This window comes from Aspergillus heteromorphus (assembly GCF_003184545.1).
Source record: "Aspergillus heteromorphus CBS 117.55 chromosome Unknown BO70scaffold_32, whole genome shotgun sequence".
NCBI lineage: Eukaryota > Fungi > Ascomycota > Eurotiomycetes > Eurotiales > Aspergillaceae > Aspergillus > Aspergillus heteromorphus.
The window spans coordinates 171,301-188,423 of NW_020290437.1; the positions used below are offsets into that span (position 1 = coordinate 171,301).

The following is a 17,123-nucleotide window of genomic DNA, read 5'->3' on the forward strand; positions in this document are numbered from 1 at the left end:
GACAGTCGCCTCTAGAACGTCAGAACAGGGGCCGATCCCCGAAGATCCCCGATCCCTGGCACAACGCTCATGGAGGGTGGTGGTGACAGTCAGACTCAAAGAGAATGAGCGGGGCGGCCCATGGAATTGACTCTGACACGCATGTCCCGGAAAAGACGAGTGGTCCAGTAGATACACAAAGAGTGCCCGGCCATCTGTCTAAGGTGAGCGAGAGTGTCCAAAGCGGAGGGGAAAGAGGGGAAGAGGGGTCGAGGGGTCGAGGGAACGGAACAACAGCCCCGTGTGGCCTTTGTGAGGGTTTTGATCGAGTAAAGCAAACCTCCCACCGGGCCAGTATCTGAGTTTTGATCGAGTAACAGCGGTGTGTTGAGCGAGATACGAGGCAGCAGGGGAGGCCCGATGGCGGAAGCCGGAGGCGCCCGATCCCGACCCATGGTTCTGACTGGTCCGGCTGATAAGGAATTTTCTGTTTTTTCTCTCACCTGATGGGGCAAATCTGAAGGTGTACGGACGGACTATGTACCCCCAGAGGTGTCGGCCTCAGGCCTGCCGCGGTGGGAAAGGCAACGGGGAAGGCAGGAGGTCAGCAAGCAGCTGCTATCTAAGTACTAACCCTATCACTTAGTTATATCTAGATCTCGACAGTCTATCTATCTACGCAGTTCGCTCCGCCCTAAGCCAGTTAGCCACCCGGCCCTGCGTGAACTATGAAGACTGCAGAGAAGACAATGGAGAAACGGCCGGTGGATCCGTCGGCGAAGTGGATCCGGGTTTCGGTTACTCGATGAACAAGAGTGGAAAACAGTGGGAATCATCAGAGGGAAAACATTTAAAGTCCTTATCGTCCTCTCATCGTCCTCCCCCTTATCAGACCTATAGTATATCCCATCCTATCCCTTGCCTTGCCTTGCCTCTCTGTGGTGACTTCCTTATCTCTCTTTTGGGCCTATCTTCAGCTGCATCTACCGTGTCTACTGTAGCAGACTACCCTATCCTCTCTCGATCCATCGACACTCGATTTCTCGTCTGTCATTGTCTTCCTGTCTTTGCAAGCAACCCTGGCCTTCTTAGCGTCCAATCCTGGTTCTAGTTCGATCCTCTAGTCCAGCAGACTACGGCTATCACAAAAAAAATGGAGGCCTCGCCGATATCTCCGGCCTCAGCCACCTCTCTCAGCCAAATACCCTCAATTGCCGTCATTGCCTCCTCCCGCGCCGTCATCTCCGGTCGTTTGACATCCGCTACCATTGTGATCTCCCGCACCTCCGGAAAGATCACCGCCGTCTTCGATGTCGTGATCCCAGCCTCCGACTTCCCCGCGGGCGTTCCCTATACGGATTACTCCCCCCACATTCTGCTCCCCGGCCTCGTCGATGCCCATGTCCACCTGAACGAGCCGGGCCGCACCGAATGGGAGGGCTTCTACACCGGCACCCAGGCCGCGGCCTTTGGCGGCGTTACCACCGTCATTGACATGCCCCTGAATGCCATCCCCCCCACCACCACCGTAGCCAACTTCAAGGAGAAGCTGCGCGCCGCTCAGGGCAAGTGCTGGGTCGACGTCGGCTTCTACGGCGGCATCATCCCCGGCAATGCGGGCGAATTGAAAGCCTTGGTGCAGGAGGGTGTCCGCGGCTTCAAGGGCTTCCTGATCGATAGTGGGGTACGTATCTTTCTCTCTCTCGCTCTCGCCAGTCTCCCCAGTACCTTGCACATGCATATACTAACTTTCCTCAGGTGGATGAGTTCCCCGCCGTCTCGTCGGAAGACATCCGCAAGGCCATGGCTGAACTGGCCGATGAGCCCACCACCCTCATGTTCCACGCGGAAATGGTCCCGCCCACCACCGTGTCCGAAGAGAAGGATCTCGCCCTGGGAGGTCCCGAGGAAGCTTATTCCACTTTCCTCGCGTCTCGTCCCTCGTCCTATGAGACCTGTGCCGTGGAAGAGATCCTCTCCCTGTCCCATATCGCCCCCAATCTCCCCTTGCACATTGTCCACCTCTCCGCCATGGAGGCCATCCCTCTCCTGCGTAAAGCCCGTGCGGAAGGAATCCCCATCACCGCAGAGACCTGCTTCCACTACCTCTCGCTAGCGGCCGAGGAGATCCGCGACGGAGACACCCGCCACAAATGCTGCCCTCCGATCCGCTCGCAGCTGAACCAGGACGCCCTCTGGGACGAACTCGAACGCCACGCCACTGACGGCGTGATCAAGACAATCGTCTCCGACCACTCGCCCTGCACCCCCAATCTCAAGCTCCTACCCTCCCACGTCCCCGGCCACTGCACACCAGACAGCGATAGCCCTGTCTCCAACGAAGGAAGCTTCTTGTCCGCCTGGGGCGGCATCTCCTCCGTCGGCCTGGGGCTCCCGATCCTCTGGACCGAGATCAGTCGGCGCAAGGCGCTGAAGTCCGGCGACGAAACCGCCACCAAGCAGGCCCTGCAGGACATCGTGCGGCTCTGCTGCACCAATACCGCCGCGCAGGTCGGTCTGCAGCACCAAAAGGGCGACCTGGTCCCCGGCCACGATGCCGATATCTGTGTTTTCGATGACGCCGCCGAGTGGGTCGTCGAGCCCAGCACCATGCTCTTCCGCAACAAGTGCTCGCCCTACCAGGGCCGCAAGCTTCGTGGCCTCGTCCGCGAGACCTGGCTCCGTGGCGAGAAGGTCTTCAGTCATGACGCTGGGTTTAGTAGCAAGACGCCCTCTGGTGGATTGCTTCTTCAGAGCCGCGCTTGATTTATTCCATCTCTGTTTCCATTTCCATTTCCCTGTCCCTGTTTGCTCCCTTCTCAGTTGGCTCTCGGATCAAACAAGCATGAATGACCAACCGGGTGGTTCCTTATCAGAGGGTGAAATCTGACTCTTCAACAACGGTTCAACTAGGGCTTTTTTTCGCCCCCTCCAAGCATAAGCATTCTCGTTTCAGACACCTCGGCTTGATACCTGCTTACCTGCTTACTTGCTTACTTGCTTACCTGCTTTTGACGACCCACTACTAATGACTTTCTTCCCTTCACATCACATCACATCACATCCCACGGCATATAAACCCCCTCATCCATCAGCGTCTTACCTTTCCATATTTAGATAGATCAGCATTCGTCGAGCGATGGGTAATAGTTTTTTACCTTGCTTTTATTTCATATTTCTATGCATTTAGTTATAAATACACTATATTTTACTACGCTACACTACACTATACTACTATATACTACCATATTCATATCCATACTCTCATTGTGATATCCATATTGATATGCATTCATTTTCACTCAGAAATTATTGTATCCCCCCCTCTCCTTGCGTCTTCCCATTTCACATCACTTGAAGTAACAGATCAACAAACAATAGGTAGTAGACAACAGACAGTAGATAGATAATAGGCAATAGACAACCGAACAACCGAACAACCAACAACCATAAACCGACTATACCAAGTCAAATCAAATCATCCACAAACCTAGCAACCCCACAACCCCCTAAAGTAGATAGTAGACCCAGAGCCGCCCCCCCATCCCCCCATAACTCATCTCCCACCATACGTATAGTATGTAATGACATCACCCAAAAGCATGATATTCAGCAATGAATACTATTACTACTACTATTACTATTACTATTACTATTACTATTACAATCCATCTTCAACTTGATATTTTCCCCCATCCCACCCCACCGCATTCCCCCCCCCAATAGGTAGTTAGTTAGTTAGTTAGTGAGTGAGTTAGTGAGTTAATTATCTTATTGGCATTGATCGTCCATCCATCCATCCATCGCAAAGGCCAAAAGAACAAAACAAGTTAGAATCAGATGAAAACCGCTCCTTCATTTCCTCTCCAGAACAGGAACAGACCGGAGTTGGGGGCGTTGAGCAAGAAGAGAGGAGGACGAGCAAGAAGAAAGGAGCAAGAAGAAAGGAACAAGGAGCAAGGAAGTAAAGTTGCGTGGATTAGGTAGGTAGAGTGCCCCGTACTTACTTACTACTTAAGGTGGGTAGTTAGCAAGCCAGCTGACTGTTTGGCTGGCTGGGTAGTGGAAGTTTAAATAGGGTGTTGCGGGTTGCGTGCAGGATTTGGTACCTCCGTCCTGTTCAACCGAAGTGTCTACTCCATGATGCGCGTATACATAGACATAGACATAGACATACATACTCTCTCTCTCTCTCTCTCTCTCTCTCTCTGAAAGTTGAGGGGAAAGGTTCATTGGCAGCTAGCTACAAGAACATTCAAAATAGGTAAGTAGGTAGGTAGGTGGGTAGGTAGGTAAGTAGCAAGATGAGAGATATCGAGACGAAGAAAAAGAAAAGAAAAGAGAAGAGAAGGAAAGACGTCGACATCGTCACGAGTCCACAAAGCAGGTAGTAGGTAGGTAGGTAGGTAGGTAGGTAGACAGACAGGCCATGACATGTGCGGTAGATTTCAAAGGATATATGATGATGAAGATATGATGCCAATGATCCTCGGGAGTAAATAGGTAGGGTAGATCAAAACGACTGCTGTCTTTCAATAGTACTAGCCAGACTTGTCTCATCACTTTCCAGCAAGCCGACCTCCTCAGCGGTATCACCCAGATCGAACGTTCGATCACGCAAGGCGTCGTCGTCCTTGTGAGACGAGGGCCGGGTGACCACCGACCAGATGTCCTTCTTAGTGAGCAGACCCTGGAGAATGCCCTTGTTCACGAAGAGGACGTAGCGGAGGCCAAGTCTCTGGAACATGCGCAGGACGATCAGGAAGGTCGTGCTGCTGTTGAGAGTGATGGGGGTTTGGTCCATCCACGGGCGGAGGTCCAGGGTTTCAGCGGGATCGGCGAATGGCTGGTGGGTAAAGAAGACCTGGGTTTCGCCGGAGAGGGAGTGGTCTGCGGAGGGGGAGGTGGAGTATTTCAGGGCGTAGGCGAGCTCGTTGCGCGAGATGTATCCGAGTAAGATTGGGTTGGAGGTATCGGTGATGACGGGGAATCCGCGGTAGGAGGTTGTCAGGAGGAGGTTGCGGAGGGAGGCGATGGTGTGGCCAACGGCAACGATGACTGTCATGTCGTCGAGAGCGGTCATAACCTTGTGGGCGGGGACATCTGGGGGGGTTGTGTCGTCACGGTGGTCCAGGAAGGGGTATTGGTTGAGGTGAATCCAGGACTCGTAGATCCCGCGTTTCCCGAAGATATCGCCGCACCACTTGGACAGCATGACTGCAATCATGATGGGAATGACATAGGTCAACGCGCCGGTGAGCTCGAACATGATGACCACGATTGAGACGGTCATTCTCGTGGCGCCACCCAGTGCCGATGCCGCGCCGATGATCGCGTATATGCCCGGGGTCACGCATGGAGTATCCAGTTCACATTTGCTGAACAGGAAGAATTTGGGAAAGGCTTCCTGCCACATCCGGAAAGTCATGCCCAAAGCACGCCCGTATAGGGCACCGATAGCGACCGACGGAAGGATGATACCAGCGGGTATGTCCAGTCCAAAGGTGACCGAGGCAAGGAAGAAACCAAGAATTGCAGCTAAAAGCAAAAGAGCAACCGTTCCAGCAGAGGCAGCATCAGACTTGCAGAAGCCAAAAGGATCCGTATTGGTAGTTCCGGTCCCGCATTCGGCAAATAGCGAATGGACGAGCTCTGAGTTTTGGGCTCTCATAAATAGATTGGGAAAGTTGATCAGGGCGCTCAAAAGAGCCACAGCAGCCACCTCGATCAGTGGCCGGGCGATGCTTCGGGACCGTCTCCATTTCGTGATTCTCATGTTCAATCGAATGAGAAACGCCCCATAGAGGCCACCCACAATGCCGAGAATAATGAATGGGATCATTTCAAAGCGATGCCATTCACGTGTATATTTGACTTGGTAGAGCACGATATTACCGGTGCGGTACGGGTTGAGCGCATGCAGGGTGACCGAAGCCACCATGGCACAGACAAAGCTTTGCCACATGGTCTTGTCGGGGAAATAATAGGACAGTTGCTAGCGAGAAAGTGAGCAGGCATATGTGGTGGAAAGCGTCTTCGATACTTACTTCTAAACTGAACAGGACACCTCCAATAGGAGCCCCAAAAGCAACAGAAACACCTGCGGCCGCGGCCGCAGAAAGAACCTCACGTTTCCTCGCTGCAAAATTAGCCTGGGCTCTTCAGGAACGGGCCGATGCAGGTACCTTCATTATGATTCAGACTGTGGAATGGCTTCATGATGACACTGGCACAGCAGCATGCCACGTGAATAAGGGGGCCTTCTTTGCCAAGCCACAGACCAGATGCAACAGACAAGCACTTGAACACATTAGCAGGCTGCAGACGCGAAAGAACGTTGGGCACATACCAGACCCAAGGACTTGATGGCAAGTGTCCAAGGCCCCATGAAGCGCCTTATGACAAAGCCGCCAAGAACAGTTTTGATCTCAGGAATACCACTATGTCTTGCATAGATGGCGTAGCTCCTAACCAGGATACATGCACAAACAGCGAAAAACACCTGAAATCACATCAGCAGATGGTCAAAGGAAGCAGCGGAGAGACCGACGTACAGAGTAAAGCACATAGAAGAGATACTCCACGGTATACCCCCCACCTGACGAGGTGACCCCCAAGGCCTTCCTCCACGGCGTCCAGTCTAAGCAGTTGGAGACATCTGTGGCAAAGATCAATACGAAAACGCGCCAACCGAGGTTTATGAATTGAGCAATCGCTCACCATCGTGGCCCCAACAACAAAAGCTTCGATTCAGGTAAAACCTGCCTCCACCCGGGCCATTCCTGCAATAGCCCGTTTTAAGATCCGCGAGCCAGTCGCTGCTGATATCAATGCAAGCGGCAATGATTCCAACCAAGACGCCCGTCGCAATCAGGACAATCCAGACATTACTCGAGTCCAGGACCTTGCGCAGATATCCAACGACGCCCTGTCCGTTCGCATACAGCAACCTCTTCCTTTGTCGCTCCTTGGTATATTCAAAAATCCAATCGATGGCCGTAAGATCATCGTAACCAACTCGTCGTCCCGGCCCTTCAACGTACCAGTCCAGAAAGCCCGAATCCTTGTTCGCGAGGTTTCTGTTGCCGCCGATCGGCTCGTCTTGCAATGGCTGTATCTCTGCGGATGACTGTTCGTATTGGGACAGAGACCCGAAGCGCCTGTGTCCTGCGGACTCGGCGGAGCTGCTGGAAAAAAGACTGGGGAAGTGGAATCGGGAGCGCTCTTTTTGCTTGCGTTTGAATGAGACCCTATGTGCAAGTCGGTGTCAGTCTCACTTCAGATGCAGATGCCGGTGCCGGTACCGGTGCGCGGATGGCCGGGACTTACGGCTCACGTAGCCCTCCGCTGCTGCTCAAAGAAACATGAGGCTCGGGGGAGGCATTGTCGCTATATGGCTGGTTCGGCGATGGCTGGTCTTCCGTCTGTGGTCCTGGTTGTCTTATGGGCATCGCGGATGATACGTATCATGGAGGCGTGTCAGTCGCATCCAGTCGCATCACAAAAAACACAGCCTCGGTGCCTGTCAATGGGGATCTCCGCTGATGATCGATCAGGCGTGGCCGACAACTGGTGCCAATTACGGCGTAGTCTCGGAGTTCCAGCGTGACCTCCGCGGCTGGTCCGGGCGGCGAGTGGAGCGGTCAGGCTTTGGCCCCGGCAGTAAAACCTGGTCTCAAGAAAGTAACGTGATTCGAGATAATTGGGGGATTGAAAAAAAAAAAAAAAAAAGAAAAAAAGAAAAGAGGGAAAAAGATATGCCACATGATGCGCAATGCCTGACTTGTCTTACAGTTTCGATTTCTGCAAACGGAATTGGTGAGAGGCGGACATTCTAGCCACTTATGCGGGACTGACTTTATGACGGGATTAGGAAGTGTGTATGGATTGATTGTAGAGGGTTCTTGCGCCGATTTGTGATTATTGCCAAGAAGCAAGAAAGACGTGTTTATACACAAGAAGACCCATTAAAGCTCTATAGTCATGATGGTACATATAGGTCGGCTGAAAAAGCTCCTCATGAGAGCGTCTTCCGCCGAAAAGATAGATAAGCCTTCCAGGGAAGCTTCCAGTCGGACTGGAGAAGCTCGGGGCGGAAGATATCAAAATCAACACTTTCCAGCCGGTCCAGCCAGAGCCGCGTTGCAACGGCAGGCATGAAAACACCAAAGGCTTGGTTCACCTCATCTAATGGCGTTTTAGTCTGCTGGTCCTTGAACTGATCCGGCAAGTTGTATTCATGGCCCTCCTCGCCTTCATGCTCGAACTCATGGCCCACATCCTGGCCAGCGTGGAGATTGCTCAGCATCTGCTGTACGGTGATCAAGTGATCACTGGCCCGAGTAGCGACTGTAAACACGGCATCACGGAGCCCCGGAGCCTCTGCGCCTAGTCTGAACACGTCTTCTTCCTTCACGCCTGCCTGGGCCATCACATCGAGAGGAAGCATCACAGCCCCCTGCTTTGTTGCCCCCGGCATCGTACCAGTACCAGCCTGGTCAGGGCGATTGTGAGTCGCAGCCGGGAATGCTACCAGTGGCAGACCACGGAGCACCGCTGCAATACCAGCTGCTTTACCGATATGCGATGCCACATGATCTGCCGTGACGGAGGTCATTGGCAAGGCCGACAGGGTCAAATATAGCAGTGTTGAGTAGGTGTTTTCGGCGTATGATTCCAGAGCCGCAATATTCGTGTACGGATCATTCACCAGGGTCTGCTCGCGCGCATTTATCATCCGATTAAGCCAGCCTTTGCTGATACGTGCGCGACCCTGCGTTCTCTCGTGCAGGTCTGACATCGCGGAGGCCAGGAGGATAGCGATGGGCTCTTTCGGGGGCGAGCCGGATAAGGCTTTGGCGACGGCATCTCTCCAGAACTGGAGTCGCATGAGTCCGATCGTGTGGGATGAGGTGGTATCGGGGATCGTGGAGAGGGAGACGTTCAGCGCCCGGAGGGCAGTGTAGAATGTTTGCGCATTTCGCGGGATGAAGGTGCTTAGGGTGTATGAGGGGCGATCGTATTTCCTAAGGAAGAGTGCCGTGTTAGTGGGATGGTGAATAGCTTGAAGGCTAGGTAGGTGCTGTACAGAAGAAGACTTGAGCAGTATTTGTGAGCAGCTTGGATCTCTGCTTCAGCCGCCCCTGTCACCGAGCTGGCCGCGACTGCGCTAGATGGGCTGAATTGGCGAGCTTGCGATCGCTGTATTCTTCTGCGAGAGATGGTGTGTCGCCATAATTGCTGGGGCGTGCGGCACGGCTGGAAGATATGCTTCGAGAGAGACATCGTAATGGATGGAGGCTGCTTAGCGATCGTGCGGTTCCTGGTTTAGAAAGCTATGGGAAGATAGCTCTGGCGCATCGCGGGTGGCATTTCTTGACAGGAGCGGTCAGCTCAAGGATCGCGGGCGCCGGGGATGGCAGCACGACGTACAGGTCAGGAGTGATGCATTCTTCAAGCCAGAGGGAGAGAGAGATGGGGCGATTACGAAATGCTCTGTAGTGGTTGCGAGTAGCACAGCAACCCCGGATCTTTTTTTCTTCGTTCGGCCCGAATGCATTCGCGCTTTCGGCGCGTCTTCCGGCCAGCCAGAAACCGGCCATTAATATTACGGTCGATCCTCCTTGGCTGAAGAGGTACTGAATCTACGCGGTCGCGGGGGCGTCAATGGCAATGCTGGTCTCCAGCCCCACTGTTGACACTTGACACTTGACAATGGAATGATGGTTTAAGAAAGGAAACGTGTGTACGTACTATCAAAATGTATATGGTTTGCTAAACGATGAAACTTGAATAGATTTCTTCACATCATACTCCGTACCTCAGCACACTGTACTCCCAATCCCATACTGCCCCGATCTGCCCACCGCCTTCCCTCCTGTGGTGGAAAGCACACTCCCGATGTTATCCCGCACTGCCGTCCAACCCCCCCTCCGCATCCAGTAACCGCACCACTAACCCTCAACATACCATACTCATCTACTGATATCCCGAACCCAGACCTTTCACCCGACCCCTAACATACACCACGCCCCGCACCATGCGTCTTCCCTACGCCCCCTCCTCCCCACCGACCGCCGACCCCGCGACCGAAGACATCTACACACGGATCGCCGCCCGCCGGCATCCGCGGCCGCTCATCCCCCTCGATCTCTCGCTGCTGCACTCCCCCCCAGTCGCCGACGGCTGGAACAGCTTCCTGGGCGCGATCCGCACCCAGACCGTCATCGACCAGGGTCTCCTCGAGCTGGCCGTCTGCCGGGTCGCCGTCCTCACCACCGCCATATACGAGTGGAACGCCCACGCCCCGCTAGCCCTGAAGGGAGGCATCCGGCCGGAGGAACTCCAGGCCGTGCGCACGCTGTCGTCCCTGGCCGACGGGGCTGTCGAGGCCTCTGAGGCGCTGGAGCAGAGCGTGTTGACGGCCCAGCAGAAGGCGATTGTGCGGTATGCGGACGAGATGACGCGGACGGTGCGCGTGCGGGATGAGACCTTCGCCGGGCTGCAGCAGACGGGGTTCTCCGATCGTGAGATCGTCGAGTTGACTACGGGCATCGCGGGGTATAATTGCGTCAGCCGCGTGCTAGTGGCTTTGGATGTGGGGGAGAATAATGATAAGGAGATGAAGAGTGTGGAGGAGTTGGTGGCGGGGTTGAAATAGAAATCGTCAATTCAATTTTCACCTCCGGTTCTACTACGTATGTTACTTGAGCTTTGCTGATGGTTCTAGCTGTAGGCGCTTCGCCGATAGCAGATGCTCGATGTCTAGACATCTGGATTGCTTCGCGAGACTGGAGTGAGTGAAAGAGGGGTTGGATCATGTTCAACTAAACTATTCCCTGCCGCTCTTTTCAGGGTGCGGGTGTGAGAAACGGCCTTGATTATGCTGCATGATTATGTATAGATATCTCATGTTAATATATACTCTGGCGAATCGGGAATGGCCCGCGTCCCCTTCATCTCGGTCATGGTCTCGTCCCACACTCTCTTCTGGATGGTCTGGCCTGCGTCCGTCTGGAAGGAGGGGTGCATTCTGCGCAATCAGCATACCGATCCAAAGCATAACAAGGGTGAGGGGACTTACGGCTCTATCTTCTCATCCCCAAAGAACACCCCATGGCTGTCGTCCCCAGCCACCACCGCTGCGTTTACTACCAGCCAGGCCGCCTTCTCCGGGCTCCGCGAAACCACCTTATGCATCACCCACACTATCGGCTGATAAATCGCGGGCACGTTCCGCGCCAGCTCGGTGGCCACCGCACCGGGACACACCATGTTGACGACGACTTGATCGCGGGTGATTCGCCGGCAGAGTTCATAAAAGAATGCCAGACAGAGGTGCTTGGCCTCGCCATAGCGCGTCATCAAGTCATAGTGCTCGGGATCGTCATAGTATGCCAGGACGGACTGGCCATCGCCCGGGAAGGCTTGTCTCGCGGGTACCTCGTAGGCTTTCCGACTGCCAACCCAGGTGACACGGGCGACTCGCCCGGATTTCTGCTTCGAGGCCTCCAGATGTGGCAGCAGGGACAAGAGCAAGAGGACGTTGGAGAGGTACATAGTCTGGATGGTGCGTTCATGACTCTCGGCGCTGGACTGCATGGCCGGGAAAAAGCCCGCGCCGGCGTTCAGGACCAGGAGATCGACCACGGGGATGTCGCGGCGGATCTCCGCGGCGAAGTTGTGCACGCTGCTGTAGCTATCCAGATCGAGGGACCTGAGTTGGACGGTGTCTCGGGGGAGGGAGGGGAACTCGGCGAGGAGGGTCTGGCGCGCGGCCTCGGCACGGGTCGCATCTCGACAGGCTAGGATCAGGGTCTTGCATTGCAGACGGAGGAGTTCGCGGGCAACGGCCAGGCCGATGCCAGTGTTGCCGCCGGTGACGATGGCCGTTCGGTCGCGGAAGGTGGTGCTGGAGGGGATTGGGGGGGCGGGTGGTTGACGGAGGCGCATGATGGAAGGGATAGGATTGTCCTGAGATGCGATGAGATGCGATCGCAGGATCCTGTGGGGATGTGCGCATCACCACCTTAAGTAGTTGTCCATGTCATGTTGGGGGATTTCTCATCCTGATCGAATCGCTTCCATCGCGCGACATGAAGCCACTGTCGGAGAGATGACTGATTAACTGCGACATGATTGGCGAGATCGTCTACAACGACCTCATTGATAACGAACGGAACGGCAGAATCCGGACTCCGGCTCGGATGGCAGCCGGGCCGGCAGGGGCAGGTGCACCAGCTGAATAAACTGACCTGTACGGAGTAGGAAACTGACTATCTACTAGATACTGAAGTACGGCAATAATGATCTTATGTCCTGCTCCTAAATTCGAGACTCAGCAAGAGGGCTCTATGTCATGACTTGATTCGACCAGAGATTATTTCTTGCTTCTAGATTTCATGCTTCAACTGTATCTCCGTGGCAATCACAACCTCACAAGCCTCTGCATGCCCGTTCAATCTTATTTCTTCATGGCTCACTGAAGGCTTAAACTGTAGCCAGCTCATAGTAGATACTCGAATAATTAGCCTGCTTGATAAATATCGATGTTCGGTGATGATAGTCTCCTGGGCATAACTGTTGCCTAGGATAGATCACCAAAACAGTAACAACGCGTTTACGTGAGGATTTACTGGACAGGGCAATGAACAAGAACTTAACACCTCAGCCGCAAGATAACCCGGAAACTGACAACGAATTTACCCAGTGATATACAGCCCATCTGGGCTACTCGTGTGATCATTATCGCCACAAAGCAGCGGCGCGGTGGTACATTCCTTCACCACCTCCAACACAGTCTCGAGGTCTGTCCGACAACTATATCGTTGCGGGATATTTGCCAGTCGCCACCCTTCTACACACCAAGAGCCCCCGAATGGCTGAAGGGCGGCGAGATACCAAGTCGGAAACACGGCAGACGACCACTCATGGTCATTGCGGGCTCGAGAAGTAATGTTGGACCGTTGGTTAAAACTTAATAGGGGCCGTCCCAGGAATGAAGCGGCGGTGTTTACACTTTATACACACCGTGGAATGTTACTGCGCAATGTTGGTCGAGCTGACGCGGAGCCACATTCCGGGCCACATCCATGACTACCGGGCTAACGTTGCGTTGCTGAGCGAGCGGACATGGGAACCGCATCGTCATTCTGATCTGGGAATTGCGGACGAGCCGACGAGGAAACTTGGTGAGCATGCCATTGGCAATGGCTTTTTATAATAGACACTTTTCTGCCCCGTAACCCGGTCAGTTGGAATGTCCGCTGTTTGTCGTGGGGTAGGGCACAGAGGGAGCATACCTGTAGGCCGTCGCGAGACTTATAAGAATAGTCTCGCTGCTGTGCTTCGACGAACTGGTTGTCTTGTCTAGTGTTTACCCCTAGCCACACACTACCACTCTTTTGGATCCAACGAGTAAGTGGTGGTTCTGACCATCTTCCTGGGTTGTCCTTGTTGACTGACTTGACTGCCTCTAGGTCGAAAGGCTTTTAGCCATTCATTCTACTGCCCATTAAAAGAAAAGCCGCTATCCAGGGCTCATACATTCGTTTGATTGCTTCAAGATGAAGAGTGTTCTTGTCATGTGCGGCCTGCTGGCCTCGTCCGTTGTCGGACATATCCAAATGTCCAAGCCGTATCCGATTCGCAGCCCGTTGAACCCGGATGGAGATGAGTCTAAGAAGGACTACTCGTACACAAACCCTCTGTCCACCAGTGGTAGCGACTACCCTTGCAAGGGGTACGCCGGCGACGCCTTCAAGTCGGTGGCCACCTACTCGCCTGGAGGAGAGTACGATCTGGAACTGCAGGGGAGTGCCACGCACGAGGGCGGTTCCTGCCAGGTGTCTCTCTCCTACGACAGCGGGAAGAACTTCCAGGTCATCCACTCGATGATCGGCGGATGTCCGCTGACGGAGAGCTACAAGTTCTCGATCCCCTCCGACGCCCCGGGCGGCGATGCGCTCCTGGCCTGGACCTGGTTCAACAAAGTCGGCAACCGCGAGATGTACATGAACTGCGCGCAGGTCACCATCGGCGGGTCCGCGTCCCGGAAAGAGACCACTCGCGAGGTGAACGAGAAACGCAACGCCCTCTCGTACAAGAGCGCGCCGCCGGTCTTTATTGCCAACGTTAACGGGCCCGGACAGTGCACGACCATCGAGGGCGACGAAGTCAACTTTCCCCTGCCCGGAGACTCGGTCGAGGGCTCCGGTTCGGGCCAGGGCTACACCTGCACCGGCTCCGCTGCGTTCCTGGGCAGTGGATCCAGCTCCCATTCCACCAGCACCTCGAACAGCGGTAGCACTTCATCCGGAACCGGTGCCTCTGGCAGCAGCAGCAGCAGCAGCAGCAACAACAACAGCGTCGTGGGCGGCACATCCGCCCACTCTTCTTCCCAGGCATCAACCCCCGCACCGTCCTCATCGAAGATGGCCTCGCAATCCGCCACCCCTGCATCCTCATCAGCCGCCGCCTCCAGCAAGGTGGCATCGAGCTTCGGCTCCTCGTCCGCGAAGACGGTGCCCCTCCCCACCTCTGCATCCGACGGTTCGAGCGATCGGTTCGTCCCCGGTGGGCCTTGCGTGGACGGGGCGATCATCTGCGGACCCGGCGGCAAGACCTGGTCGTTGTGCAGCAACGGACGTCCAGTTCACATGGGAGCTGTAGCAGCGGGGACGTACTGCGACCACGGCGTGATCGGCGGGCTGTACTAGCCAGCATTCAGCAACCAGGCAGTACCTCTCTACTTCCCTTTCTTTTTTTTTTTTTCCCCTTTCCTTCTCATCTCAGTCTAGTCCATTCCTCTCTGTCGTTGTAAAGTCCAGGGTCATATATGTGTGTGTGTATGTTTGGGGAAGGATTTCCAGAGTCCACCGGACAGACGGACGGTCAGACCAGTGCTCTCGCTCCTGTTTGTTGTATTTCCTTTTTTCGTTGTATTTTTATGTCCACTCACGAGCATACCCTTCCTTCCTGTCTTCTTTCTTCCTTTCCTTCCTTCTCTTCTCGATTCTCGAGTCTCGATCACCGGTTTTTGTGGCTTTGGATTTGTCAAGTACTTTGTATCATGTCTATTCGATGTATGGTATGACCTCTTGAGTAATTGCAAATGAAAGTTTCTTGCACTATTCTTTTTTTTTTTTTTTTTTTTTTTGCTGTGATGTTCTGGTTCTTGATGACGCTATAATATGATGGTGTAGATAGAGGCTACTTGTTTTCGGCTGTAGTGAAATGTCGTAAATAAGGTATTGTTTCTTGGTTTTTTATTGTTTTCGTAGCGCAAGGGCTGGATGGATGGAGCGTGATGGAATACCTAGGTACTCCACCTTGGTATACTATACTATATATCCCTACGGTATGTACGTACCACTTACCACACATCAGATCCTAGCAGTATTAAGTAGTACTAATAGCGAGGAAACCACTCCCGATCTCATCCTAGACACTCCATCCATCACACAAGTAAATAGAATAAATAATATATTGAATATATCCATATCCATATACATATACATATACATATACTACATAACTTACCGCATTTCAACTGCAGATAATCTCTACAGCTTCGCATTCCAGGCGGCACGATCCGCCGACTCCAAGGGCCGCTCCCTTCCATCCCAAAACACGGGACACAGCTGGAACCACTTCTCGCGGCTGCAGATGGAATGGACGGAGCGCTTGTGGCCGAGGTCGACGTACTTGCCGATGACCAGGCCCTGGGAGTTCTCGTACGACAGGATGGTGCCGCCGGTGGCTTTGGGCTCGCCCACCACGTTGGCCGTCCGCGGGTCGTCCAGGAAGCAGTAGTGGATGCAGCTGGAGTACCAGGCGTTGACGCGCTGGGCGCCCCGGAACGAAGCGTCGCCGACCAGCGAGTGGCGGCCGCGGTCGTAGTCGCCTGCGTTGTAGTGTGCGCCGTAGTGGTCTTCCTGTTGGGGGTGAACAAGAGATGATTAGTACTGGAGTGCCGGGGGGGGGGGGGGGGGGGGGAAAGCCGTGGGAGAATGGAAATGGAAATGGAAATGGAAATGGAAATGGGTAGGTAGGTGGTAAGGTACCTTCGCCCAGTACAGCTCGAAATAAGCGAAGCGGGAATCATTGAAGCGGCCGAACAAGCACAGGACGTGGGGATCGACGTGCAGCTTGCGCAGGTACTCGCGATGCTGGTCCAGAGAGCCGGTCTCGTTCCACCCGGAGGCGACGCGGGGGTCGTTCTGCCAGGTGTTGAATAGCTTCAGGTGCGCCTGGTCCTGCCAATCGACGACCTCGAGGGAAAAGTGCTCGTCCAGCTCGGGGATGTAGCGGCTGTAGACGATGGAGCCGGGGTGCGGCTTGGGGCGACGGACGGGATGTCGCGCATACACGGCCTCGTCGGGGAATTTGCGGGTGAATTGGTAGTTCTCGGGCATGGCCGGATACTGGGCCAGCGACTGCCGCAGAGGGCCGTCGGTGCCGTCGCCAACCACCCAGATCGGGCGCGGGCCCAGAGGCGATGCCGCGCCTTGCCAGAAGGAGCTGCGCAGGATGAGGATCTCGTTGGAGGTGAAAGGCACAGGAGCGTTCGCGTGGTCGGCGCGACGCAATGGCTGGGGGTGCTCGACTCCCAGCCCGGTCGAAAGCAGTTCGTTCTGCAGCATCTCCTTGCCGGCGCCGACGAGAGTCAGGCGGAAGAATTCGTTCGTCGGGTGTGCGAGGTATATGGCGTGAATGACGTTCCAGATCTGTCCCAGTGTCGGGGCGCTATTGTCGGGCCATTGGAATGTGGTCTGCGGGCCTCGACGCGCGCGCGCCCAGGCGCTGTTATCTGAAGGAGGGGGACGGTCGGCCTGGGGGGTGAAGGACAGGTCGTGCCATGAGAGAGAGTCCAGGTGTAGCGCTTGGGGCAGCGCTCGGCCAGTGGCGGGCTGATCCACGAGCGTCAAGGTGTGTGTGGCCGGCGTGGAGGAGTTGGCGACGGTGCGCACTCGATATGTGGTCAGAAAAGGATGTGGCAGCTTCACCAGCGGGTAGGGGTGTGGAGAGGGGGGGTTGGGTGCCATTGTGTGTGTGTGTTGGGACTGTTTATTTCCTCAGAAATGGAAAGGAATTGAGAATTGAGCTTCAAAAAAAGAAAGAAGAAGGGAAAAAAAAAAAAAAAA

At 54.6% G+C, this 17,123-nt stretch overlaps 7 protein-coding genes across 7 annotated transcripts; 3 read left to right on the top strand and 4 right to left on the bottom strand.

The window, feature by feature from the left end:
• Window positions 1-661: 661 nt before the first annotated feature.
• On the top strand, window positions 662-3,197 carry BO70DRAFT_365675 (allantoinase alX). The gene is made up of 2 exons (XM_025544128.1): window positions 662-1,663; window positions 1,738-3,197. Exons 1-2 carry the CDS (start codon window positions 1,133-1,135, stop codon window positions 2,743-2,745), a joined length of 1,539 nt encoding a protein of 512 aa, XP_025395695.1. The 5' UTR covers window positions 662-1,132; the 3' UTR covers window positions 2,746-3,197.
• Window positions 3,198-4,158: 961 nt separating this feature from the next.
• Window positions 4,159-7,507, bottom strand: BO70DRAFT_322363 (chloride channel protein). The gene is made up of 7 exons (XM_025540546.1): window positions 7,309-7,507; window positions 6,700-7,229; window positions 6,534-6,637; window positions 6,329-6,481; window positions 6,165-6,279; window positions 6,027-6,118; window positions 4,159-5,974 (listed from the first exon to the last, which is right to left on the bottom strand). Exons 1-7 carry the CDS (start codon window positions 7,428-7,430, stop codon window positions 4,493-4,495), a joined length of 2,598 nt encoding a protein of 865 aa, XP_025395696.1. The 5' UTR covers window positions 7,431-7,507; the 3' UTR covers window positions 4,159-4,492.
• A 415-nt stretch (window positions 7,508-7,922) lies between these two features.
• On the bottom strand, window positions 7,923-9,393 carry BO70DRAFT_322364 (uncharacterized protein). The gene is made up of 2 exons (XM_025540547.1): window positions 9,068-9,393; window positions 7,923-9,005 (listed from the first exon to the last, which is right to left on the bottom strand). Exons 1-2 carry the CDS (start codon window positions 9,262-9,264, stop codon window positions 7,997-7,999), a joined length of 1,206 nt encoding a protein of 401 aa, XP_025395697.1. The 5' UTR covers window positions 9,265-9,393; the 3' UTR covers window positions 7,923-7,996.
• A 467-nt stretch (window positions 9,394-9,860) lies between these two features.
• Window positions 9,861-10,955, top strand: BO70DRAFT_365678 (carboxymuconolactone decarboxylase family protein). Its single transcript, XM_025544129.1, has one exon. It carries the CDS (start codon window positions 10,019-10,021, stop codon window positions 10,637-10,639), a length of 621 nt encoding a protein of 206 aa, XP_025395698.1. The 5' UTR covers window positions 9,861-10,018; the 3' UTR covers window positions 10,640-10,955.
• Window positions 10,896-12,085, bottom strand: BO70DRAFT_365679 (putative short-chain dehydrogenase/reductase family protein). Its single transcript, XM_025544130.1, has 2 exons — window positions 11,058-12,085; window positions 10,896-11,009 (listed from the first exon to the last, which is right to left on the bottom strand). The coding sequence occupies exon 1, from the start codon at window positions 11,929-11,931 to the stop codon at window positions 11,059-11,061; it is 873 nt and encodes a 290-aa protein (XP_025395699.1). The 5' UTR covers window positions 11,932-12,085; the 3' UTR covers window positions 10,896-11,009; window position 11,058.
• Window positions 12,086-13,231: 1,146 nt separating this feature from the next.
• On the top strand, window positions 13,232-15,045 carry BO70DRAFT_416497 (uncharacterized protein). The gene has a single exon (XM_025547391.1). It carries the CDS (start codon window positions 13,545-13,547, stop codon window positions 14,694-14,696), a length of 1,152 nt encoding a protein of 383 aa, XP_025395700.1. The 5' UTR covers window positions 13,232-13,544; the 3' UTR covers window positions 14,697-15,045.
• A 473-nt stretch (window positions 15,046-15,518) lies between these two features.
• On the bottom strand, window positions 15,519-17,092 carry BO70DRAFT_365680 (GNAT family N-acetyltransferase). The gene is made up of 2 exons (XM_025544131.1): window positions 16,044-17,092; window positions 15,519-15,914 (listed from the first exon to the last, which is right to left on the bottom strand). The coding sequence occupies exons 1-2, from the start codon at window positions 17,022-17,024 to the stop codon at window positions 15,543-15,545; spliced, it is 1,353 nt and encodes a 450-aa protein (XP_025395701.1). The 5' UTR covers window positions 17,025-17,092; the 3' UTR covers window positions 15,519-15,542.
• Between the last annotated feature and the right edge of the window lie 31 nt (window positions 17,093-17,123).

Coding starts and splice junctions, on each gene's coding strand:
- BO70DRAFT_365675 (XM_025544128.1), top strand. CDS start 1,133: ATGGAGGCCTCGCCGATATCTCCGGCCTCAGCCACCTCTCTCAGCCAA. Junction 1,664..1,737: donor GCTTCCTGATCGATAGTGGG/GTACGTATCTTT, acceptor AACTTTCCTCAG/GTGGATGAGTTCCCCGCCGT.
- BO70DRAFT_322363 (XM_025540546.1), bottom strand. CDS start 7,430: ATGCCCATAAGACAACCAGGACCACAGACGGAAGACCAGCCATCGCCG. Junction 6,638..6,699: donor TTGTTGTTGGGGCCACGATG/GTGAGCGATTGC, acceptor TCTTTGCCACAG/ATGTCTCCAACTGCTTAGAC. Junction 5,975..6,026: donor GTGTCCTGTTCAGTTTAGAA/GTAAGTATCGAA, acceptor CTTTCTCGCTAG/CAACTGTCCTATTATTTCCC.
- BO70DRAFT_322364 (XM_025540547.1), bottom strand. CDS start 9,264: ATGTCTCTCTCGAAGCATATCTTCCAGCCGTGCCGCACGCCCCAGCAA. Junction 9,006..9,067: donor TACTGCTCAAGTCTTCTTCT/GTACAGCACCTA, acceptor ACTCTTCCTTAG/GAAATACGATCGCCCCTCAT.
- BO70DRAFT_365678 (XM_025544129.1), top strand. CDS start 10,019: ATGCGTCTTCCCTACGCCCCCTCCTCCCCACCGACCGCCGACCCCGCG.
- BO70DRAFT_365679 (XM_025544130.1), bottom strand. CDS start 11,931: ATGCGCCTCCGTCAACCACCCGCCCCCCCAATCCCCTCCAGCACCACC.
- BO70DRAFT_416497 (XM_025547391.1), top strand. CDS start 13,545: ATGAAGAGTGTTCTTGTCATGTGCGGCCTGCTGGCCTCGTCCGTTGTC.
- BO70DRAFT_365680 (XM_025544131.1), bottom strand. CDS start 17,024: ATGGCACCCAACCCCCCCTCTCCACACCCCTACCCGCTGGTGAAGCTG. Junction 15,915..16,043: donor TCGAGCTGTACTGGGCGAAG/GTACCTTACCAC, acceptor CACCCCCAACAG/GAAGACCACTACGGCGCACA.